Raw genomic sequence first — 25,624 nt, forward strand, 5'->3', positions numbered from 1 at the left:
TTTACACATCTAATCCCATCATTCTATCTGCTTATTGGAGGATCTTAATACTGTGGTTAAGGGTATGGGCTTCAAAGGATTCCCTAGATGGGACACTGAGAACAAAAGAGAAACAATTCAGTAGGGGCTCAAAGATTTAGGACATAAAGATATAGGATTAGGATTTAGTTCAAGGACGTGAGTGATGACAACTTAAATCTGGTTCTGAATGGACTGATAACATACATTATTATGTAAATATATACAATGGAATTCCTTTTTTTTTCTGGTTTTCACTTTTTATTGTACTTACATTTAAATTACCATTAAATACTAAGCATAAGTATATGCTCATCTTATGCCCAGATTTTTGAAATTACAGATAAATGGATGGATGCCTTAAAAGATATTAGACATTGTAGAGTATATTAAACAATTGCAGAATAAGGGTGTCTCTATACTCTGACACATTTGGTGGTGCAACTCCATAGGGGCAGGAAGATAAATATGAGACTTCAGGCTGCAATTGGAGGAAAAATCTGTTCAGGACTGAGTGAGGAGCTTCTTGCACAATGGAATTCTTTTAAAAACAGTATCAAAGATGTATACCTATTAAAATTTTCAGGAGACATTATTACGTGAAAAAGATAGTTTACAAAGTAGTATTTATAGTGGGATCTCGCTTTTGTAAATAAGTATAGAAAAAAAGTATAAAAATATCCGTATCAAGGTTTTAAAAGTGGTATCTCTAGGTAGTATTTAAAGTTTCTTGTTTTGGTTTATCTGCAGTTTTAAATTTGTCCACAATGAACATGGGTTGCTTTTGTAATAATACCTAAGAAAGTTTTTTTAAGGTTGAAAGAAATATTGAAGTCCTTAATGAAGCATGCTACTCTTAGGTACTGTCAAACATTGAAAGCAGATTTGTATCAGATGTAAATTTTGTTCACCTTCTCAGCTCCCCTCAATTGCTTTTCTTTCTTTTTGCCACTGAGAGGCCCTGGCAAAAGGTGAGAGTCCTCTTTCTAAAATTTTCACTGGTGGTGAGTTGGGACAACGTAACAGTGGACATGTACCAGTGGCTGGTGCGAAGATTTAGGCGTTTGAAATGTAAGGGTAACGATAATATATAAGGATAATGGAAGTGGAGGGTTGTTATGAGATTGGGCTGTCATCCTAAGACTGATAATGCAAAAGCTGTGGGTAACTAACATTGTTTATAGTCTTGAAGGTCACTCTTTCAGGACAAGAGAATTTAACATCCAAGCTAAGACCCTAGTGGATGTTGAAAACTTGCCATGAGGGTGACTCCTAGAAACCTGGAAAAAGCAATGAGCCTCCCAGAGCCTGAATTGAAATGCTTGAATTGCCATGGTATACAAAAGAGGAAGGGAATAAAAGACTCAGGGAAGTGGGAATGCTGGAATGGGTATGTTATGTGAGGCCAGAACAAATATGTTTCCCAGGAAGGTCCCAAGAATATGCCATTCACCAAGGGTGTTTGTTAGAAATGTGTTGGTGAGAGGGGCCCCAGCATCCCCATGAAGTTCACTGTGGCTCTCCTTCGTAGGCCAGGGTTAAAGGCAGAAGTGGTCACAGAATTTGGCTCATTGATAGCAATGGGGATGAGAAGGCCCTGGAGCAACAGAGGCCATTGATAGCATTTCACCATCAGAAGTCAGAGGGTCACAATGTCCACAGTTATGGGATGCTTAATAAACCACAGCATCCCGAGGGGCAAAATAGCAGAGCAGCCAATAGACACTGCTTAATATACATAGTCAAAATAGAGCCAGAATGGATGAGCAGGAGGTTGAGGGAAGTACTCAAAGTAGTCTCTTGCCCAGTTTTCAGTTTTCAGACCTGGTACCATTGACTGAAGAGATGACTGGGTCCCAGTGCAAAGAACTCTGCAATACATAATGATTTCCCCAGTGCTTCCCCAAAGGGATCTAGGCTGTGTACTTGAGTGACTGTTCACTGGGGAAAGGGAAATTCTCAGGCATCTCAAGGACTACTGAGGACAGGGTCTAAGTTGACAACCAGAGACTTCATCGTGGGCTCTGTGGACCAGGTAATAAATGGAGTCTTGACCAAAGTCTGGGTCCACCAGGTATGTGAGGTCACCTGGTACTCATTTCCCTGGTCCCCAAATACATATTGGGATTGACATATGTGGCAGATGGAGTCACCCATACACTGAGTCTGTTGATGAGAGCTATCATAGCAGGGAAGTTCAAGTGGAAGCATCTGAAACTGCCTACCTCCCACCAAGATAGTGAATCAAAAGCACTATAACCCTGGAGAGGGATAGCAGAGATTAATGCCCCTCTTAAAGATGTAGGCATGGTTGTCCCTAGAATAGCTCTGTTTAATATGCTGGTCTGGTTCTTGCAGAATCCAGATGGATTCTAAAGACTATTACTAGCTCAACCAAGAAATAGTCCTGATCACAGCTGCCCAGCCAGATGTAGTTTCTTTGCTACAGCAGATAATATGGTCTCTGGTACTCAATATGCAGCCATTGATTTGGCAAATGTGTACTTTTCTATCCTAGTCAGGAAAGAAGATCAGAAACACTTTGCTCCAGGGCCATGTTAACTCTCCCACCATCTGCCATAATTTAGCCTGAAGACATCTGGACCACCTGGACATTTCACAGAATATCATATTGATACATTACACTGATGACATCATGGTGATCTGGCAGGATGAGTAAGAGGGTGCTGGCATGCTGGAGACATATGCACTCCAGAGGGAGGGAGACAAACTCTACAAAAATTCAGGCACTTGCCAACTCTGTAAAGTTTCTGCACATCCTATGGTCAGGTGTATGTCAGGACATTCCCTTCAAAGTAAAGGACAGATTGGTGCATGATGCAGCCACTACCACAATGACTGTTAAGCCTCCTTGGGCTTTGGATGCAACACATTCCACACCTAGGAAAACTGCTCCAGCTCATATATCAGGCAATGTGGAAGGTGCCAGCTTTGAGTAGGGCTGAAAGTAGAGAATGGCTCTGCAGCAGGTCCTCATTGCAGAACAAGCAACCCTGCCGCTTAGAACAAAAATCCCAGCACACCCTATGGTATTCGAGATGGCAGTAGTAGTAAAAGATACGGTGTGAAGTTTTCAGCAAGTCCCAGTGGGAGAATCACAACCCAGTCTCCTGGGGTTATGGAATAAGGTCAAAATGTAGATTTCTGTAGCTTTACTTATTCCCAGGGAGTATTTATACACTCAAGAGATCTTGCTTGACAATCAGATATAGCCCTAAATAAAGAATTGTAAAGTACTACAGTAACCTGCCATGGGAGTTTCAGTTTGTTTGTTTTTTTTATTTCTAGGATAACAGTTACTAAGATAGAGGAGAATAGAGGAGACCAGAAATATTGAAACAACTTTTTTGACAAAACACAGTTGCCAGAGTATTGGGGGAAAATACTTAACACCTGTGTGACCACAAACAATTTTTCTCTAGCACTATTGTGATAAGACGTAATGTTGTGGATAAATATTGCAATTTTAATATACATGTAAATAAAAATACTTCCCATAAACATATTCTTTTGGCATTCATTCTTAGTATTTATACTTACCTATAATGTATTATAAGAACAGAGCTACAATTATCTCACCACTTCTTATCAGAAAAACTGTTAGTAGTAACTTTTCCACAGAAAAGAGGAAATTTTTCTATAACGTGCTATTGTTTGCTTAGCTGGTGATACAGATTTGCAATGGCTTTTCTCTCTTTCTTCCTGCCTTTCAAAAGGTGTTATTTCTGATTTGCATTTGAGAGTTGCCACAAGTTCAGTTACAAGCTTTGAAAATTTATGGTTCACATAAAGAACTGTAAAAAGGTTTAAAAACCAGTCCTTTTCCCTTTTTGCTCATCCTGCCCTGCCCAAAGTGCCCCCATTTTTTTTTTTTTTTTTTTTTTTGGTCAGAGCAGATCTACAGGTCTAAAATGTCCAGCTGAGTGACAGGACTAAAGCTTTTGGCTGTTTATTCAGATGTTAGGACAATACTGAAGGAAGTATGGCTAACAATGCCAGGTTAATCCAAACGGTCTCGCATATATTTTAGAAATATGGATAAAAGTAACAAATAATTCCCATTGTACTTTACTGTGAATGCAGAATACCTGCAATATGAATTGGATATTAGCAGGAAAAAAGAATGCCAATAATATAAACTAGATTATAAGATCCACTAGGCAATTTTAAGAATTTTCATCACAGTTCAGTATGAACAGAATTCTTCAGATTTACATGATTTTTTTTTTTTGGTATGTGCATTCTGGTAACTCATAATTGAATACTATTTCAAAAGACTCAAGTCAGTGACCTCACAACGAGGTTCACAGAACAGCACACAATGATGAATCCTGAAGCAATAAAACACTGATGAACCGAGATGTAAACATTCATACTATTGGCACATGACTGAATTTTCATTTAATTTTATTTTGTTTTGGAGTTCTACTGGGTTGTCTTCAGACACCTTCCTTTCATATCTTAAACTGTATCGCAAGGGTACTAGGAGAGAACCCAGTAGTCTAGAGGATCCCAATAAAGCTTAGCACATAGTTCACATAACGTTACGGACTACTTCTTTCTGAATATAGGAGTTACCCCTCCGGGCGAATGGAGGAAAATTTACACCTGAGGGTACCTTTGAATGACTGGAGTTCAAAAATTCTCAGCTCCTCCACCTTCGTTCCTCTTTTCCTGGGTTCGGAGGCCACCTGTCCCGCAGAGTACACCTGCCCCTCTCTCTGCATGCGGGTCACTGGCTTCAGACCGCCGGAGCAGGAGGCTGAGTCGGAGGAAGAGAAGACTCAGGCGCGCGGCCGCGAGCGGGCGGGGGCAGGAGACGCAGAGGGGCGGGGCCGACGCGCGCGAGCGGGGTGTGCGCGCCTCCGCCGCCGCGTCACCAGCGTGCGGCACGTGCCCGTGTTTACGTCCCTCGTGGAGCCGCGACGTCAGCAGCCGAATGGCAACATTGTGGCGATACTGAGGCGCAGAGTTTAGGAGACGCGTCCCTCCGTCACGCCGGCTCCAGTGGGTCGGGAAGAAGAGGAGGAGGGGCGGGGAGATCGGTCCGGGCGAGCGGCGGAGGCTCACAAGCCCCCGGTTCCGACCACCTACCCGCCTGCCCGGCGCCAGGCAACCCGCGCCTCACCTCCGGAGCGCCGCAGACGCAGCACCGCGGCCTCGCTCGGGGGGCGGCCCGGGCGGGCGCGAGGCGCTGCCGCAGCGCAGGGCTTGTAAACAGATCCGGCCGCACGTGACCATGTGAACTACCTGCTCCTGCGACGCGTATTGTCTTTCCCGCGAGCCGCACCACAAAGGAGCGCGGCGGGTGCGAGTGCGAAGAGACGGGCGAGCGAGCGGGGAGAGCCGGCCGGCGCGCTAAGATGGCTGAAGGCTCCCGGCGAGGGTGAGCTGGGGGCGCGGTGCAGTCAGCCGGTGAGTCCTCGGGCGGGCAGGGCCGGCGGCGCCTTCCCCGCGGCCTGGCGCCGGAGCCACCATGTCGTTCGCGCTCGAGGAGACGCTCGAGTCGGACTGGGTGGCCGTGCGGCCCCATGTGTTCGACGAGCGCGAGAAGCACAAGTTCGTCTTCATCGTAGCCTGGAACGAGATTGAGGGCAAGTTTGCCATAACCTGCCACAACCGGACGGCCCAGAGGCAGAGGAGCGGCACCCGGGAGCAGGCGGGGGCGCGAGGGGGCGCTGAGCCTGGCGCACCCGCGTCCGACGGGACCCGGGGGCCGGGCAGCCCGGCGGGCAAGGGTCGCCCCGAGGCCACTGCCTCCGCGACTCTGGGCAGGAGCCCCGGGTCCCGGAGGCGTCTGGCCTGGGCGGAGGGAGGCTCTCCGCGGAGTGCGTGCAGCCTTCGGGGGGACCCACTGCTGCGGATGTCGGCCGGCAAAGGGGCGGAGAGCCCTCTTCGGAGCCCAGTGCGGGCCAACTCCAGCCCGGTCCGGAGGACATCTGGAGGCAGGGATGTGGCGGGGGCCGCCGCTGCGGCAGCCCCGCCGGCGCCGAAGGAGGCCCCGGTGTCGTCGGTGCGGGTAGTGAGCGCCTGCGGGACGGTCACCGAGGAGATCGAGGTGCTGGAAATGGTGAGGGAGGACGAGGCGGACCCGGCGGCGCTGGCGCTCTCTGACGCTGAGCAGCCGCAGCCCGCCGCCGAGCTGGAGTCCCCGGCCGAGGAGTGCAGCTGGGCCGGGCTCTTTTCCTTCCAGGATCTGCGCGCGGTGCACCAGCAGCTGTGCTCCGTGAACTCGCAGCTGGAGCCGTGCCTGCCTGTGTTCCCCGAGGAGCCCTCGGGCATGTGGACGGTGCTGTTCGGGGGCGCCCCGGAGATGACCGAGCAGGAGATCGACACGCTGTGTTACCAGCTACAGGTTTACCTGGGTCACGGCCTGGACACCTGTGGCTGGAAGATCCTCTCCCAGGTACTCTTCACCGAGACCGATGACCCGGAGGAGTATTACGAAAGCCTTAGCGAGCTGCGGCAGAAGGGCTACGAAGAAGTGCTTCAGCGGGCCAGGAAGCGCATCCAGGAGGTAAGAACGTAGTCTGGGCTCCACTCATCGCTTTTGGTCCCTCTTCACTGCCGGAGGCTGGAGCCTCGGTCTAGGCTGTGCGCATTTGGGGCGCTTGTGTTTCTAGTTAGACAAGGGAAAAGAATGGTTCCTGACCTATCTCCCTCTTGATTCCTTTCAGTAGTGGGGAAAACCGTGGCTTTCCTTATTTGCCCTCTGAAGGAACTTTGATAAGTCTTTAGATTTCCGCCTCCCACTTAACACATAGATTCTATAAAGTGCTCTGTTTGCTACTAAGTACTGGTAATAAGATTAAAGCCATTTAGCAGAAAGCTGTCCCATAAATATAAGCTAAATGAGCGTTTCTCTTTGTCCCTGAAGTTGTTTCCAGCAATAATTACCCAGATTATTAACCTTACTTTCCTGGCGTCATGTTCATTTATTCAAAATGGTTTGTCTTATGGAGCAAAAACGGTCAGTTTTTTGTCTCCATATGTCATTTGGCAACTTAGGCAAATTTAAAAATCATTGTCCTCCAGATGAGTGGCCTGTCCAAATGAAAAACCCCCTACTGACAATTGGATGCAAATGGACTTTGAAAGGTTTTATACACACTCTAGTAATATAGCAAGTCTTTAGAGAGGGCTCATGTTTCACTCTTGTTTTAGGCAGAAAAAAGGCCCTGGGCAGGAATGTTTATTATGCTTTTGGACTTGAGGAGTAAAAGTAGTGCAAACACTGTTTCAAACGAATCTTTAAAATAACAGGAAACAATGGGAAAAGGTCTGAATGGTTATACACAGGGAGCTCTACGATGTGGAAAAGATACGTATAATTTGGGGTCATGTGTACTTATCAGCTTTTGCCGAAAAAACTACTAAAGAAGTACTCTCGTTTTTAAAGCAATTTATTATTTTTAGTATTAGTATCAGTTGAGGTTGGAGTTGAGGTGGGGAAATGCCCCCTTTTATCATGTTTATATTGCTGACATTGTGTTGTCATCTGTCAGCCTTGCCTACGTTTATGTACTACTTGAATCCTGCTATTAGTGCTACGAAGCTGGAGCCTTGTGGTTTCTTCATAGGATATTACGAAGTCTTTGTTAGACTTAAGGATTTAGGAAATAATACTTTATCACTTATCCCACAGTGCTCTCTTAAAACTTAGAGTGAATCCAGGTTTTGACTTCTGTTAGTTTACTTTATGTTATAAACATCACCCATCATAGTATGATCCTGTAGTTCCAGGAATCTGTTTTTATTTCCCTTTTTATCATCTTAGTTCTGGAGTCTGTGTTCTACCTTAAATCCTTTCTGGAAGGAAGTGACAAATCTTAAAATGGTCACATTCTCTTTAGAGTTTTAATAGTGACCGGTATTTCTTTTAAACTGCAAGGACAAAGTTAGTGCTTCTTTCGCTTATTCATTTTACAGGTATATATTATCCTTTTTTTTTAAACTTTCTATTTTTTAATCCCTGAATGATGTAGGTATGTCTGCTTTCAACTTTACTGATACTCAGAAAAAATAATTCTTTCTGGTTATTTCATTCAAACTGGGTCAAAAACGAAGGCTGCTGAAAAATATAGTTAATTAGAGTTTTCTAGAACTCGTGTACTTTTTTGAAAAAGAGTATTTTTCCTAATTAAGGTTATATTGACCATAATGTTTTATTCTCTTCAACAGAGAAAATTTAAACTTTTAATGAGTATTTTGTTTTGGGAAAAACTCTAAATGAAGTCTATTATAAATGCATTGAACATTAAATACATAAATTTTTGGTTCTTCGCTTAGTTGAACAGTATTTGAAAAATAGCTATCAAGGACAACAAATAGTTTCAGTTATAATGCCCACCCTGATTTCTACTGGAAGGTTATTTTGGAAGAAATTAAGCTCAGTAGGGGGAAAGAATTGCATGATTAATTAGTGATGTCTGCCATGGGCGTGACAGTGGGAGTGTATAGCATAACTGCCATATTTTTTTTTCTTCCCCATCTGCTTAAATTTTTTGCTGTCTTAATAGTTTGCAGTACCATTTTTTTAGGTAAAATCATTGTAGAAGTTGTGTCATTTTTGTTTTATCAATTCTATTGAGTTAGTAATTATGTATAAATCTTTTTTTTTTTTTAATTCCCAGTTCCACAATTCTTGTGGAATTGACTATAGGTTTTTAAAAACTAGGTATATGTGGTAAATCAAACATATTCTTAGGTATGTGTTGCTGGAAAATTTGATCCTTTGGTCATGTTTTTCCTTTAATTTCTCTGAATCTGTTTTCCGGTTCTTTTTTCTACAGTCTTCCTTTTCCTATCCATTTAAAGGTTTCAGTTTAGAGACCACACCTATTTGTGAAAAATGGTCAGTAAATTGTGGAAGGAGGGTTTTTTTTTTTTAATAGAACAGACTGTACAACGAGACTGTAAACTTCTCAAGGTCACCAGCCTTGACAGTATCATGGAATTCTCTTCTTTGCCACCTCTAGTTCAGGGCCACACATCTTGTGAGCACTCTTAATAATAGTGGACAAAGGACACCAATTTTTTGTTGTTGTTGTTTTTTAGTGTTGCAGGAATTTAAAAGATTTACAAGTGTCATTTTAATGTAAAGTTGTGAGTAAATAAAAATTTTGAGCTGATAAATGTAAATTCCTCAAGGGACCATACTGTTTAAAAACTAGGAGAAAAATCTCTTAAAACTGTAAATACTGTACATAACTTCCTAAATAAGGAGTTGTCATCTGGGGTTGGTGAATTTCCTATAAATTGAGGGGAGCTATAGATGGACTTTAATAGAGTACCGTAAGTAGAACGCGTAGGCGCCTGTATATGCATAGGCATAGTCACAGTTTTGGAGGGAAAGGCTTAAAGGTGTTCTTCAAAAAGAGCCTTAAAACCACAATTATAAATTATCTGCTTTGTAAGCTTAGGACATAACCTCTATTGGAATTTAATTTTTGGAATATATTTATGATTTAATATGGGGTTATAAGAAGCAGTCCTATATCTGTCTTGTGGAGTATTGAAGAATTAAACCTTAAGTTTTCTGCCAGAAGTTTTTGTTAATGGTTTACAAATTTGGTCAAATGACTAGTTTGTGAGGTGGTACAATTTATACAATACTAATGAAATTATTTTTAGATGACATAAGAATTGTAGATTGTATACTACTTAGGGCTTTAATCTTGAGTACAAATGAAATGTGAAATTTATTACATGGTAGGCTTGTCTTGGACTTTTACAAGGATTTACTGTAAGTAGTGCTATTTATATAGCGAGCACTAAATCCCTGAATGAATCAAGTGCCACCAAGACCTCTTGGAATGGTTTCTACAGTAGCCTTGGTTGTTGGTTAAAGCTAAGTATCATATTACAAGCCATACTGTGGTTTACCTTTGATGACGTGGATTTTGTAAATAATGGTTTCAGTATAAGGACAACTATTGAAATGATTGTGGTCTTCTAGATAGTAAACCTTAACTATGACGGTAGGCTTGATTAAAATCTAAAAATCATTGTTCACTTTGGAATTTATGATGTTTATAAAACTGCTCAATTCTAACTTTTCTAGTTGAAACCACTGAGAGAAACATCTGTTTTCAAAAGTGCCATGTAAGGCACACAGTAGACAGAGCGTACTCTGTTTGGAGTCAGAAAAATCTGGGCTTGAATTAGTACTCATCACTTCTGTGACCTGTTTAGTTATTTAACCTCTTTAAAACAGAGAAATGGGGGAAATGCTTAAAGGATTTCTGAAGACTTAAGACATGAAAAAGTACCTAACAATGTGTTTGGCACTTATAAAGGAGGCTTCCAGTAAGTGTTGTTTCAAGGCAATGTAAATATTGGCACTACTTAGGTATTGGGGCGCTTCACATTACCTATCCCCTTTCATCCTCCACTCTATCTTTTGAGACAAGTGGCGTTTTATACGTATTTTACTGAAGCAGAAGTTGAGATTTGGCCAATTTTAAACTGCTGAGGAGTGACTAAACTCAGAGATTCAAACTTGATTTGTCCTAATCCAAATATAGGCCTTTTCTGCACATGCCTTGTTTCCCTGATGACATTAGAAAGGATGTCAGTCTCCGCTCCTGAGAATGGGAGGGTGGCATCAATAATTTAAAATCTAGTCAGGTCAATAATGAACTTTTAAATTAAGGTAACTTGTTTGTTTTACTTCAAATTAATCATGATAGGCATAGTGTAGGGCATAGTCCACACGTTGTGTTTTAGAAGAAGTAGGTTGCCTAGGGTGCAAGGATGGGTTTATGTTAGACAAACGTGCCCAATCACTGTTTTCCTTTGTATTTTAAAATGACTATAAACAACTCCTGACTTGAGTTGTTTAAGAGAAGGGGCAAGGAGCTCTATGAAGATTGTTTATTTATCACCCCTCTTCCTAATTATGACTTTACCAATTTTCCTGGAAAACTAAGATTAGCTATAAAACTCCAGAGCACTGCTGAAGCCCCAACTACAGACAGTCCCCGACTTAAGGTGGTTCAGCTTTAAGATGATGTGAAAGTGGTACGCATTCAGTAGGAACCATATTTCAAATTTTGATCTTTTCTGGGTACCTTACTCTTGTAACACTGGGCAGCACACTGCAGCTCCCAGTCAGCCGCAGGATCACTAGGGTAAAGAACCGTTCTGTGCCCATACAACCTTTCTGTTTTCACTTTCAGTACAGTATTCAATCAATTACATGAGATATTTAACACTTTATTATAAAATAAGCTTTTGTTAGATGATTTTTACCCAAGTGTAGGCTAATGTGAGTGTTCTGAGCATATTTAAGGTAGGCTAGGCTAAGCTATAAAGTTCAGTGGGTTAGGTGTATTAAATGCAGTTCTGACTTACAATACTTTCAACTTATGATGGGTTTATCGGGCAGTAACCCCAGTGTAAGTCAAGGAAGATCTGTGTATACATTAGAGAAATGACAGTCGTTTAGGAGTCCTAGGATGCTGGTCTTTGGGCCAGTGAGCCACAACGCATGATTAGGTATAAATAGTAGAAGCAGTCTCGGGAAGGACATAATGTACTTAGTTGCAGAGGAGAGAGCTGTTCTGCCTGGATATTTCCATAAACCTGGTGCAAACTGCTCTTTTACTGTAAAACAGTTAAGGAATAATGAAGCTAAATGAATTTTGTGGGATTCTTGAAAGTTGTGATGAAAGACAACAACGTTATTTTAACAGCTGGAAACTGTTAAAATAATGACTTAGATATTTATCTCTTTCTTCAATTCTATGTCCCAATAAACTTTTGGCCATTTGTCATATTACTGAAAAAAAAAAAAGGTAGGTGTAGAAAAAAAGTTGAATGTATGTTTCTCAGTTAGTGTTTCTGTAAAACAGAAACATGGAGGCTGGTGGCAGGATGGCAGCTTTCCTGATAAATAATTTATGTGGTGGTTTCTCTGCTTGCCATTTAACATCACATGATTCCTGGCCCACCAGATATTTCACAGACGTGTTTCCTCCTTGCTAAAGCAAGACCAACTTGGACAAATACTTTCATAATGTGAGTACTATTGTGTGTGTGTGTGTGTGTGTGTGTGTGTATGTGTGTGTGTGTATGTGTTGAAGGGAGAAGGTGAGTGGGAGGTTTGGTTTGTCAAACATAACAGTTGTTGTGGTTGAATTAGCAATCTTCATTCCCAAAATCTTAACATGTAACTTTAGTCTCACTGTTCTCCATTGCTGCTTTATTTGGCCTTTTATGGATTGTAGAATATTGTTGGAAGTGGTACTTGAAAGCACAGGGTGGCTTTCCATTGATGGTTAGATGTATGTGTGTTTATTTTTTTGTAATGGGAAATTTCCCTGTGGCTCTTTTTACTACTCATTAATAGGCCAAGATCTGCTCCTCTGAATCTACCCAGTTTCCTTAGTTGTCATAGGAGAAAAATTAAGCTGTATGGGTGAGAGGCATAGGCAGTGAAGACTGAACAATAGTTCTTGGTGCTATTTGTTTTTTGATAGAGGTGGTGAAGTTTATTTGGCTTTTCAGGCTTCTTGTAGGGGACTGTTAATACCAAGTAGCCTTAACACAGAGTATCTAAGTTACTAAAACTGCATAGGAGCAGAGAAGGATTCATTCAGCAAAAAGCTAGAAATTTTTGAGTTGTTTTCTTAAGTGTGGGGAATTGCCCTTATGCTTGTCCTTGAATTTTAAATTTTATATAGTTATAATTGCATATAATAGACTTTTCAGACTATAGTGAAGGCTTTGTATAATAGGCTATGAAATAAAAATAGGCCTTGTGAGCTAGACATTTTATAGAGAGTGGTCTTAAGGATAAATGAAGTTCATTTAATGATTTGGGGCTTTATTGTAACTTGTAAGGGTACAGTGAGGGTGATGGCTTGGGGTTTAGTTTATTCAACAAATATTATTAGTGCAATGAAATAATATAGGCACAGGGAGAATACAGTGATAAACAAGAATGGTCATTTTCTTCAGGAAAAAAATTTTAATTAAAATTGGTTACCAAGTCATCCTGCTGCTAACAATTAGTTGAGGTAGGGTACTTTTTAAGAAATGTCTCACTACACTATCTTAATTAGTGCTTAGTGGAAAGAAAACTTACTGAACATGGCTCAGGAAAATCTGTGTTTTTGTCGTAATTGTGATACTAGTTGCTTGACCTTATGCTGTCACTTACTCTTTGTGGGCGTTAATCTCATGTTTGCAGAATGAAATTACAGTCTTCTCTTCCATAAGGATCCGGGGCAGTTTACAAGCACAGTGTGGCAACTGTTGGGACCTGAGCCACTTGTTTTATGTGCTTGTATCCAGTTTTGGGTCCCTCTGTAGTAAGGTGACTGTCTAGGACATAGCACTTCTAATGTTGCTAGAGTTTCTTCAGGCTTTGAAAAAGCTCTGATTCGTTTTTGAGTACACGAGGGCACTGAAGCAGGCAGGAGTGGTGTTTCTGCCTGTTTCTTGTATTTGTTTGCTAGTCCTCACTTTGTTCATTACCATTACTTGAGGGGTTTTTTTGTGTGTGCTTTTCCCTATGAACTTTATTGTTATAACTGCTTTCCCATCACTTTTTTGATAACTTGCTAAAGTTACATTACAAAACCAATGTTTAATTACTAAAATTATTTCTGAAAGCCATTCTTCCTCTTCACCTTGCTATCTGAGTCTGTTCCCTCTTTACTGACTCTTAACAGGGTAATAACTGGGGCAACCAATATGTAGAGATGTATGTGAGGCTCTAGTTTTTTTTAAATTGATTAATTAGTTAATTTATTTGTTTGGCTGCGTTGGGTTTTCGTTGCTGTGCACAGGCTTTCTCTAGTTGTGGTTAGCAGGGGCTACTCTTCGTTGCGCTGTATGGGCTTCTCATTCTGCTGGCTTCTCGTTGTGGAGCATGGGCTCTAGGCGGGTGGGCTTCAGTAGTTGCAGCATGTGTGCTCAGTAGTTGAGCACGCAAGGTCAGTAGTTGTGGCGCACGGTCTTGGTTGCTCCGTGGCATGTGGGATCTTCCCGGAACAGGGCTCGAACCCATGTCCCCTGCATTGGCAGGCAGATTCTCAACCACTGTGCGACCAGGAAAGTCCTGAGGCTCTAGTTTTTAATGATCACAATAACTAACTTTTATTGAATGCTTCCTGTGGGTCAAGCACTGTGTAGAGGTATTTAAATATTGATACATTAAGTTAGCATGTTGATAGGAGTTAAGAGGTAGGGTTCAAGCGAGTTTGAGTCCTGGCTCCTCCACTGAATAGCTTTATGTATTTGGGCCCACCTAATTCTCTCAGTGCCTTAGCTTCCTCATCTGTAAAATGAGGAGAATAATACTGCTGCCTCATAGAGTGATTTAAAAGTAGCTTTTATGTAGGGTACTTAGAACAGTGCCATTTACTCAATAAACACTTGATAAATGTTAACTCTTATTAATATTAATCTTCATGTCAACCTAAGAGATAGGGATTTTACAGTAGAGGAAACAGGTTCAAAGAGATTAGATAAACTTGCCTAAGATAACTTATCTGTGTAAGAGAACCAGATTCAAATCCATGCCTGATTCCAGCTGGTTTTCTTAACCACTAGACTATCTTCACCCCTGTAGAAAGGGAGTAAGGCTAACTGATAAACTTAGCCTTTGTCAAATTGAAATACATGGTTAATGTCTCATCATTGGACAGAAATATTAACAGTGTCTGGCTGATGACTTTTTTTGGACCTTTGTCAAATTGAAATACATGGTTAATGTCTCATCATTGGACAGAAACATTAACAGTGTTTGGCTGATGACTGTTTTTGGAAAACCTTGATTATGTACATATACTGTAATCAACAGTGTTGTCTGTCATTGGAGAACATTGTAATCCCAGAGGAGGTGAATTTAAATTTGTGCATGTATGGTACATAAAACTCTAATGTGAGACAGAATGCATATGTCTTTCTTATACAGACTCATAAAAATAATTTTCCTGTAACCACAGGAAGAATAAATGTTACACTGATGTTTAAATATCTGTTGTAAGTTCTGTTCTATATTAAGCTAGCTAAGGGTGAGTTGGTTTAGATGGTGTGATAATAGCTTACTTTCAAGAAAATTTATTTTCTCCTCCAAACATTTCCTGATACTTTTTCCCCCCACAGTAGAAATAGGGAATTTGGTGTATTCTAAGGTAAGACCTGAAATCTACCTCGTTTCTCATGCTATTTATTCCCATTTCAAACAATTGGTACATAACTTTGAATAGTTAATATTGTACTCCCCTTCCCCTCATAACTATACTTAATAATTATCTTATTTTTCTGGCTAGGCAGAGGAGGAAGGCAGTTAAGGATGTTAACTCTCTTGATTTATTTTCAGTTGGAAATCCTGCCTCCTTTTTTTCCCTTTTATATTAGGTGGTGTGAATTTGGGTATTGGGGTTGCCAGATGAAAATGAAAGGTTATGACAAGTAGGGTTAGAGAAAGGGAGTTTGGGATTGACACGTACACACTGCTATATTTAATATAGATAACCAACAAAGATCTACTGTATAGCACAGGGAACTCTGCTCAATACTCTATAATAACCTAAATGGGAAAAGAATTTGAAGAATAGATACATGTACTATATGTATAACTGAATCACTTTGCTGTACACCCGAAACTAACACAACATTGTTAATCAACCATACTCCAATATAAAAAAAAAAAAAAAAAAAAAAGAAATGGAGGATTAAGAGAGGAAGGGACAAGAATTAACTTTAGCAATATCTGAACATGCATTATTTTGGTAAAAGGAAATTATGTGTCAGCTCACAGTGAAGCCTGTCGAGGTGCTTGATTTTTGTAAACAGTGTGTTAAAAGGTCTCTGGCTCCCTGGAGGGCCTTGGAGTTGGCTCTTGAGCAGGTTTTGCTCTATATGTTGAGTCTTATGAGACCTAAAACTTGAAGGAAAAAAACCCTATTATTTATTTATTTTTATTGAGGTATAATTGATTTTCAATATTATATTAGTTTCAGGTGTACAACATAGTGATTCAAAATTTTTGTAGATTATACTCCATCTAAAGTTACTGCAGGACTTCCCTGGTGGCACAGTGGTTAAGAATCTGCCTGCCAGTGCAGGGGACATAGGTTCGATCCCTGGTCCGAGAAGATCCCACAGGCCGTGGAGCAACTAAGCCCGTGCACCATGACTACTGAGCCTGCACTCTAGAGCCTGCGAGCCACAACTACTGAGCCTGTGTGCCACAACTATTGAGGCCCGCGCACCTAGAGCCCATGCTCCGCAACAAGAGAAGCTGCCTCAATGAGAAGCCAGTGCACCGCAACGAAGAGTAGCCCCCGCTCACCACAACTAGAGAAAGCCCGCGCACAGCAACGAAGACCCAATGCAGCCAAAAATAAATAAATAAATTTACATATAAAACAAAAATTTACTGTAAAATATTAGCTATATTCCCTTTGCTGTACAGTATATCCTTGTAGCTTATTTACTTTATACATAATACTTTGTCCCTTTTAATCCCCTTACCTCTATTTCCCATCCCCCTTTCCCTCTCCCCACTGGTAACCACTGGTTTGTTCTCTATATCTCAGAGTCTGTTTCTTTTTTTTTGTTATGTTCATTCCTTTGTTTTATTTTTTAGACTCCATATATATGTGATATCATACCGTGTTTGTCTTCTCTGAGTTGTTTTACTAAGCATTAATACTCTCCAGGTCCATCCATGTTGTTGCAAATGGCAAAATTTCATTTTTTGTAATGGCTGAGTATTATTCCATTGTATATATATTTCATCGTATTTTCAGTCTTCCTAGACCCAGAAGATTGGTATCATTCACGTAAGGGAAAGGTGATAGACTGGCTATGAGTAGGGACACATAAGGTAGTGGTTAAGAGCTTGAGTTAAGCTGCGGAGGATTCACCTCTATCTTTCACCAGCTACCTAACTTTAGGCAAGTTCTGGTTCTTTGCCTCTGGTTCTTTGTAAAATGGCATAATAGTTACACCTACATCACTGTGTTATATGTACATACTGATTTGTAAATGCGTACTGATTCAGAAATGTTAAATATGAATTTTAGAACTGAAGAACTATGGAGTCATTCATGCATTGGTTACTGTTTTCTCATGTTGCTCCTACACCCACTTTAATCTCACTATTTCATCCTTGGACTATTTCAAGGATGAAAATATTGAAACTATTCAATATTTTGACTAGTTTGGATGGATGGACTATTTCATCTCACTATTTCATCCTTAGCTCTCCTTCAGTGTCTTCCTTGCATTGTAGCCTTTGTATACCTTGCTCCCAAACTATTTTATGATGTGGACCATTTTTAAAGTTTTTATTGAATTTGTTACAATGTTGCCTCTGTTTTATGTTTTGGTTTTTTGGCCCGGCGGCATGTGGGATCCTAGCTCCCCGACCAGGGATCGAACCCGCACCCCCTGCATTGGAAGGCAAAGTCTTAACCACTGGACCACCAGGGAAGTCCCCAAACTATTTTAAAGCATTACTTTGCATATCTTCATACCCAGCTCTTTAGCTGTAACATACACACACCGAACCAAACTCTTCCATTGCTTACCATTGTCCTGTGAACAGATTCCAAATTCCTGACATTCAGAGTCATGCATATTTTGGTTAGCTTGCCAGTCTCTTATCTCTTTCTCTGCTCTACGTGAACCTTTCATTATTCTAGTCAAGCTCTTTTACCCATTATTCACTGAACTCACTGTACACCATGCTCCATTGTATAGGACACCCACCCCACCCATGTTGTCCTTTTTTGTCTAAGTTCCACCCTTCTTTCCAGGGCCAGGTCAGGTGCCCTTCCTGAAGAAAGTCATTTCTGACCACTGTCAGAAACCAGAGGACTTGCTGTCAGAAATTTAGAGATCAGAGAGGCCTTATGTTACATACGGCTCATATCATCCATAACTGCTGCCCTGGTTTTTCTCCTTATGGACCCCTTTTACCCTTTAAAATGCATTTAACCAGGAGACAGAGATGGGTTTTGTTGTTATTCTTTTCTAATGCCTGAATTCCCCAGTGTTTCTGTACACAGCAGGTGCTCGGTAGATGTTCTTTGACATGTTATAAAGCTGGTTTCTGTGTATGATATGTATACATGTACCTAACATTTTAATTAAAGGTGTCTCCTCCCCAGGAGTAAAATGAAATCAAATTTGCCACTCACCTATGAAGTAAAGAATCTGAAAACCAATTTTTAAAATATCAGAATGGGTCATTACTGTCAGTAGCCCTTACACTTTCTAAAATTGGATTTCATCATTAACAGTTGTTGACAATTAATCAGTGATTAACATAGAAATAACAAAAATGATTCAAACAAGAACAGAGTTGAGCAGCGCTTTGTGAATGTGGAAAATGTGTGTGGCATTGGTCCTTACTTGACAGTTGGGGAAACAAGTCACCTAGACCTAAGGGCAGTTCCTAGGGCCACAGATCCAATTTCATTGCTGGGATAGGCCTCTCCCATCTGAGCACCTCATTGCTAGTCTTGAGTCACCCTTTTCCACAAACAGATAATTGTTTGCATGTCTTAATAATTAATGATGATATTATTTGTAGATTTTTATGTTGCTTCTTAAACATCTTTTTTTTTTGGCTCTGTTGGGTCTTCGTTGCTGGGCGCAGGCTTTCTCTAGTTACTGCGAGCGGGGGCTACTCTTCGTTGCGGTGCGCGCGCTTCTCATTGCGTTGGCTTCTCTTGCTGCGGAGCACGGGTTCTAGGCGTGAGGGCTTCAGTAGTTGTGGCTCGCGGGCCCCTAGAGCTCATGGGAGACGTCAGTAGTTGCGGAGTGTGGGCTCAGTAGTTGTGGCGCACGGACTTAGTTGCTCCATGGCATGTGGGATCTTCCTGGACCAGGGATCGAACCCATGTCCCCTGCATTGGCAGGCGGATTCTTAACCACTGCACCACCAGGGAAGTCCTAAAGATCTTTTTTTTTTCCTGGCTGTACTGCGAGGCATGTGGGATCTTAGTTTCCAGACCAGAGATCGAACCCGCGCCCTGTGCAGTGGAAGCACAGAGTCTTTAATCACTGGACCACCAGGGAAGTCCCTTCACATCTTAATTAAGGGAAAAAAATGAGGCACTGTATGGGGTTTGACACATTAAAGTAGGAAGAAAGTTATAAAACTCTGCTCAGGAGAGAGTTTAGCTTCTAAATTTTATACCTAGGACTTCAGAAATTATTCTAGATCTTCAAGGATAGTGGCAGTCCTATAATCCTGAAGTCAGAAAGAGGACTGTAGAACTAACTCTGATTGGCACGGTACAGGATGGGGACTCCACGGGTAAGCACAGGAGGTGCATTCTTTTTCTCTCCTGTATTTGTAACTTTTCACTGGGTTAGAAGCCAAGTTGAATAGGACTAGGGAAGGGAGTAAATGGCACAAGGTAGTTTTGTACTTTCTCTGTTGCAGTGGTTATGGGGAGTCTTGAAAGAAATTGTTTAAAAGCTGTTGTCACTGCCTCCTTTAACAACCTGATGAAAGTTGTGGGTCCTTGCCCTAGCGAAATTTTGCAATAAGCAGAGCTTTGTTTCAAAAATCAGTGTAGGTTAAAAGCTTAGTTTTTATCAGGTTAGATCAGGGGAGGCAAAAAAGGTGTCCATTAGGAAAGCTAGAAAGAAGGGTAGGGGAGAAGTGTTCTACTTATTAGGCTAATATATTTAATTAATGCTTTATATAATTCTGCTTCATTTCTTTTAAGTGAATCAGTAGAGCACAATAACTTTCTAAAATTGCATCAGAGATGTGTCAGATTTGGAAACAAATAATTCAGCTCTTTACTTTCAGCCCCTGTTCCCGCCTGTCCTCCTTTCCTCTGCATCCTGTAGTGAGCATCTCTATATTGTACTGGGTGCAGTTGAGCCCTTCTGAAATCATGCTTTGCAGGCATGTTGTATTCTCAGATCCATCTGCATTCTGACTCCATTTGTGTCCATCAATGAATCTTCTCAAATTAGCAAACAGCATTTTCTCCATTTTAAATTCAGGCCTTCCCTGTACATCCCAAACATCCTTAATCCTAAGCAAGCTGTCTCTCTTTCCAGTTTCTTTGTACTCTTTCTTGTGTGTATTATTTATAGCACCTTTTACATTTCACAGTTCATAACCTGCAAATAGCCACAGTTCAGTTTATTTAGTCCCTGGATTTAGTCAGCTTTGGTTAGCAAAATAGAAAATTAAATACGTTACTATAACAGGTTGTGATTATATTTTACAGTTGAATTCTTTTATCAGAGATTATAGGAAATGGTTTAGACTAAACAGTCTAATGCTTAGTAAATTGCATCTTTTGACATTTTAAAATACATTTCCTTTAAGATTATTTTCGGATCCATAGATTAAAATAGATTGCCAATTGAAGCTATAATTGGTTTTTAGGTAATCGAATGTTAGAAAAACATGAAACTTTATAGCAAAGAAGACAAATTAATAAATTAGCAGTGTTAGGTGAGATGCCTTGAGCTTCTCTGCAGGAGTATTAAGTTTAGTTGGTTCATAATAGCTTTGCAGAAGTACTGCTCTGTTGATCAAAGGCATTTAGGAAATAAATAAATGTTAATATTTGAATTGAATAACTGATTTTCTTTCTTGTGGTTGCATGTCTGTGTAGAGTCTTATTATGATTTAATTAACAAGCATATAGTGACTTGATGTTTTTGTGTTGGTACAAAATAGTATCTGAACTGTTTGGTGCGTTATATTTACTTCAGTGTCTCTGTAAGAAGAGCTCAAAGAAGCTTAGTATTTGAGGATTGTCTTACTGATGAATCCTGTCATTTGAGTGCTTGTAAATGGCTCGGGGAAATTTATTATTGAGAGACGTTGCTGCCATGTTGGGTTTTTCCTCATTCTTTTAACAGTTTTGCTATTCCTAGGACTCGGTAGAAAATCAACGTAAATGTTCCATTTTCAAGTGGAATAAAAAATAAAGGGCTTCTGTGAATGTACATTTTCTTGCAAGGAGAGAATTATTGCCTTTATTAAAACTATAAAAAGATAGTTTAGGGAATTCCCTGGAGGTCCAGTGGCTAGGACTCCGTGCTTTCACTGCTGAGGGTTCGGGTTCGATCTCTGGTTGGGGGACTAAGATCCCACAAGCTGCAAGGCGTGGCCAAAAAAAAAAAAAGTTCATAATTCATTGTAAAGATTACCATTGTTTTGCTGCTATTATACACTCACCTCACCCCCACCCCCCCATTTTCTTGTCCTGTTCTTCCTTAATCTGGTTATTTTATTTCTGATGTGCTGCAGCCTTGGTGTTAAGCTATGGTGGAGGTGAGCACCTTTGCCACGAGTTAGAACTGATTTCTGGGACTTGAGAAGAGTGTCGTGATTAGAAATTGATTATTCACACAGCTCCTATTACTTTCATAATCCTCCTTTTCAATTGTAGCTTAAAATAGATGACTTAACACATGACTTAGCTACTTATGAATAATAAGTAGGTGAGCAAAGGAAGAGAAGCGTGTATCATTTTCATATTTCTCATACTTTAGTAAAAGTTATATGTGTAGTTTTGGATATTAGGGCAAAGAGGATAATTTAATTTTCCTTTTTTGATGTGTAAGCCAGGATACTTTTGGGGTGGGAAAGTAAAGAAGAAATAGAGTATAAGACTTTTCCTTTTAAAAAAAGAGTGTATTTACTTGATAGATCATGACTGAAAAGTGGAATGTAAACCCAACTCCTTCCCCCATCTCCTCATCTCTTCAGAGGCACCTCAGAGGCAGTCACCCATAAGTTTCTTGTGTGTCTTGCAGATTCAGTTACATGTACAAAGACAGAGAGTATATATATGTCCTATTTTCCGCCTTTAAACAACTCAAATGGTAGCATGTTATATACATCTTCGTTTTTTTTTTTCTCTTAATAAACAGTATTTCTTCCAGTTGCTAGAGAATGCTCCATTGAATCGACTTGGTTTGATATATAGGTTTTTCCTGATCTTTTGCTGTTGAAATAGCATATCTTTTCCCACATGTGCATGTATATCTACAGGATAAAATTCTGTAAGAGGAATTGCTGGGTCAAAGAGAAATATGCATTTTGTTAAAATTGCTTTCTGTAGAGGATGTATCAATTTACACTTTTTCAAGCAAAAGGAGGAGGTTGCTATTTGTTTCTGTATCCTTTTAAACACAAGACTGTATTTTCAAAACCTTTTGATCTTATCCATGAAAAGTTTCAGTTTGTGATTTATTTTGAGGTATGAATGAGTCTTCATTTGTTCAGGAGTAATTTCTGTGAACTCATTGATTCCATTTTTTACCTATTTGTTGTTTGGTTTGTTTTGATCTTGGAAATTGTCTATATTGCAAATATTTTTCCCATTGTTATTTGTTTCTTGATTTAGTTTTTTTTGTCTGTAGCCAGATGATTTTGTTGTTTGCATTTAAATTGTTGACTTAAATTGTTGACACTGCTTTAATTTATTTTGGTGTAAGGAATAATGTGGGAATCCAACTTTTTTTATTCCTGACTAAATGACAATTATCACAAACATTTCTTGAATGATTCATGCTTATTGTGCAGTAAACTTTCATATATCTGAACACTTTACTACTTCATTGTACTTGGTGCTTATATTAAATATTTATACTACCTGGTAGGCCATTGCCTTTCTCCACAATTACTCTTTATAAAAAAATTGGGGTGGAGGGGCACTTCATTGGAGGTACAGTGGTTAAGACTCCATGCTTCCAATGCAGGGGGCACTGGTTTGATCCCTGGTTGGGGAACTGTTAGATCCCACATGCCTCACAGCACAGCCAAAAAAAAAATTATTTTTTTTGCTATTTTATTCTCTTATTTTTCCATGTAAACTTTATTTTTTAACATCATTACTGGAGTATAATTGCTTTACAATGGTGTGTTAGTTTCTGCTATTCACTGCTATAACAAAGTGAATCAGCTATACATATACGTACATCCCCATATCTCCTCCCTCTTACATCTCCTTCCCACCCTCCCTATCCCACACCTCTAGGTGGACACAAAGCACCGAGCTGATCTCCCTGTACTATGCGGCTGCTTCCCACTAGCTATCTATTTTACATTTGGTAGTGTATATATGTCCATGCCACTCTCTCACTTTGTCCCAGCTTACCCTCCCTCCTCCCTGTGTCCTCATGTCCATTCTCTATGTCTGCATCTTTATTCCTGTCCTGCCCCTAGGTTCTTCAGAACCTTTTTTTTTTAGATTCCATATATATGTGTTAGCATACTGTATTTGTTTTTCTCTTTCTGACTTACTTCACTCTGTATGACAGACTCTAGGTCCATCCACCTTGCTACAAATGACCCAATTTCGTTTCTTTTTATGGCTGAGTAATATTCCATTGTATATATGTGCCACATCTTCTTTATTCGTTCACCTGTCGATGGACACTTAGGTTGCTTCCATGTCCTGGCTACTGTAAATAGAGCTGCAATGAACATTGTGGTACATGACTCTTTTTGAATTATGGTTTTCTCAGGGTATATGCCCAGTAGTGGGATTGCTAGGTCATATGGTAGTTCTATTTATAGTTTTTTGAGGAACCTCCATACTGTTCTCCATAGTGGCTGTATCAATTTACATTCCCACCAACAGTGCAAGAGGGTTCCCTTTTCTCCACACCCTCTTCAGCATTTATTGTTTGTAGATTTTTTGATGATGGCCATTCTGACTGGTGTGAGGTGATACCTCATTGTAGTTTTGGTTTGCATTTCTCTAATGATTAGTGATGTTGAACATCCTTTTATGTGTTTGTTAGCAATCTGTATATCTTCTTTGGAGAAATGTCTATTTAGGTCTTCTGCCCATTTGGATTGGGTTGTTTGTTTGTTTGATATTGAGCTGCATGAGCTGCCTGTTTATTTTGGAGATTAATCCTTTGTCAGTTGCTTCATTTGCAAATATTTTCTCCCATTCTGAGGGTTGTCTTTTCATCTTGTTTATGGTTAACTGTGCAAAAGCTTTTAAGTTTCATTAGGTCCCATTTGTTTATTTTTGTTTTTATTTCCATTTCTCTAGGAGGTGGGTCCAAAAGGGTCTTGCTGTGATTTATGTCATAGAGTGTTCTGCTTATGTTTTCCTCTAAGAGTTTTATAGTATCTGGCCTTACGTTTAGGTCTTTAATCCGTTTTGAGTTTATTTTTGTGTATGGTGTTAGGGAGTGTTCTAATTTCATTCTTTTACATGTAGCTGTCCTGTTCTCCCAGCACCACCTATTGAAGAGGCTGTCTTTTCTCCTTTGTATATTCTTGCCTCCTTTATCAAAGGTAAGGTGACCATATGTGTGTGGGTTTATCTGTGGGCTTTCTATCCTGTTCCACTGATGTATATTTCTGGTTTTGTTCCAGTACCATACTGTCTTGATTACTGTCACTTTGTAGTGTAGTCTGAATTCCAGGAGCCTGATTCCTCCAGCTGCATTTTTCTTTCTCAAGATTGCTTTGGCTATTCGGGGTCTTTTGTGTTTCCATACAAATTGTGAATTTTTTTGTTCTAGTTCTGTGAAAAATGCCATTGGTCGTTTGATATGCATTGCATTGAATCTGTAGATTGCTTTGGGTAGTATAGTCATTTTCACAACGTTGATTTTTCCAACCCAAGAACACAGTATATATCTCCATATGTTTGTATCACCTTTAATTTCTTTCATCAGTGTCTTATAGTTTTCTGCATATAGGTCTTTTGTCTCCTTAGGTTGGTTTATTTCTAGATTTTGTATTCTTTTTGTTGCAGTGGTAAATGGGAGTGTTTCTTTAATTTCTCTTTCAGATTTTTCATCATTAGTGTATAAGAATGCAAGAGATTTCTGTGCATTAATTTTGTATCCTGCTACTTTACCAAATGCATTGATTAGCTCTAGTAGTTTTCTGGTAGCATCTTTAGGATTCTCTACGTATAGTATCATGTCATCTGCGAACAGTGACAGTTTTACTTCTTTTCCGATTTGGATTCCTTTTACTTCTTTTTTTCTCTGATTGCTGTGGCTAAAACTTCCAGAACTATGTTGAATAATAGTGGTGAGAATGGGCAACCTTGTCTTGTTCCTGATGGTTTCAGTTTTTCACCACTGAGAACGATGTTGGCTGTGGGTTTGTCATATATGGCCTTTTTTATGTTGAGGTAAGTTCCCTCTATGTCTACTTTCTGGAGGGTTTTTATCATAAATGGGTGTTGAATTTTGTCGAAAGCTTTTTCTGCATCTGTTGAGATGATCGTATGGTTTTTCTCCTTCAATTTGTTAATATGGTGTATCACATTGATTGATTTGCGTATATTGAAGAATCCTTGCATTCCTGGGATAAACCCCACTTGATCATGGTGTATGATCCTTTTAATGTGCTGTTGGATTCTGTTTGCTAGTATTTTGTTGAGGATTTTTGCATCTATGTTCATCAGTGACATTGGCCTGTAGTTTTCTTTCTTTGTGACATCTTTGTCTGGTTTTGGTATCAGGGTGATGGTGGCCTTGTAGAATGAGTTTGGGAGTGTTCCTCCCTCTGCTATACTTTGGAAGAGTTTTGAGAAGAATAGCTGTTAGCTCTTCTCTAAATGCTAGAATTCGCCTGTGAAGCCATCTGGTCCTG

The 25,624-nt window shown here is 40.2% G+C and overlaps 1 protein-coding gene across 2 annotated transcripts in view; it reads left to right on the forward strand.

The window, feature by feature from the left end:
- Positions 1-4,934: 4,934 nt before the first annotated feature.
- Positions 4,935-25,624, forward strand: part of JMY (junction mediating and regulatory protein, p53 cofactor) — a 76,364-nt gene continuing 55,674 nt past the window's right edge. For both annotated transcript variants that reach the window (XM_028164960.2, XM_057541110.1), the window contains exon 1: positions 4,935-6,556. In XM_028164960.2, coding sequence (XP_028020761.2) covers positions 5,516-6,556 — 1,041 coding nt within the window. In that variant the 5' untranslated portion in view covers positions 4,935-5,515. The remainder of the gene's footprint in view (positions 6,557-25,624) is intronic.

The sequence above is a fragment of the Balaenoptera acutorostrata genome, chromosome 2 (genome assembly GCF_949987535.1).
Source record: "Balaenoptera acutorostrata chromosome 2, mBalAcu1.1, whole genome shotgun sequence".
Classification (NCBI taxonomy): domain Eukaryota; kingdom Metazoa; phylum Chordata; class Mammalia; order Artiodactyla; family Balaenopteridae; genus Balaenoptera; species Balaenoptera acutorostrata.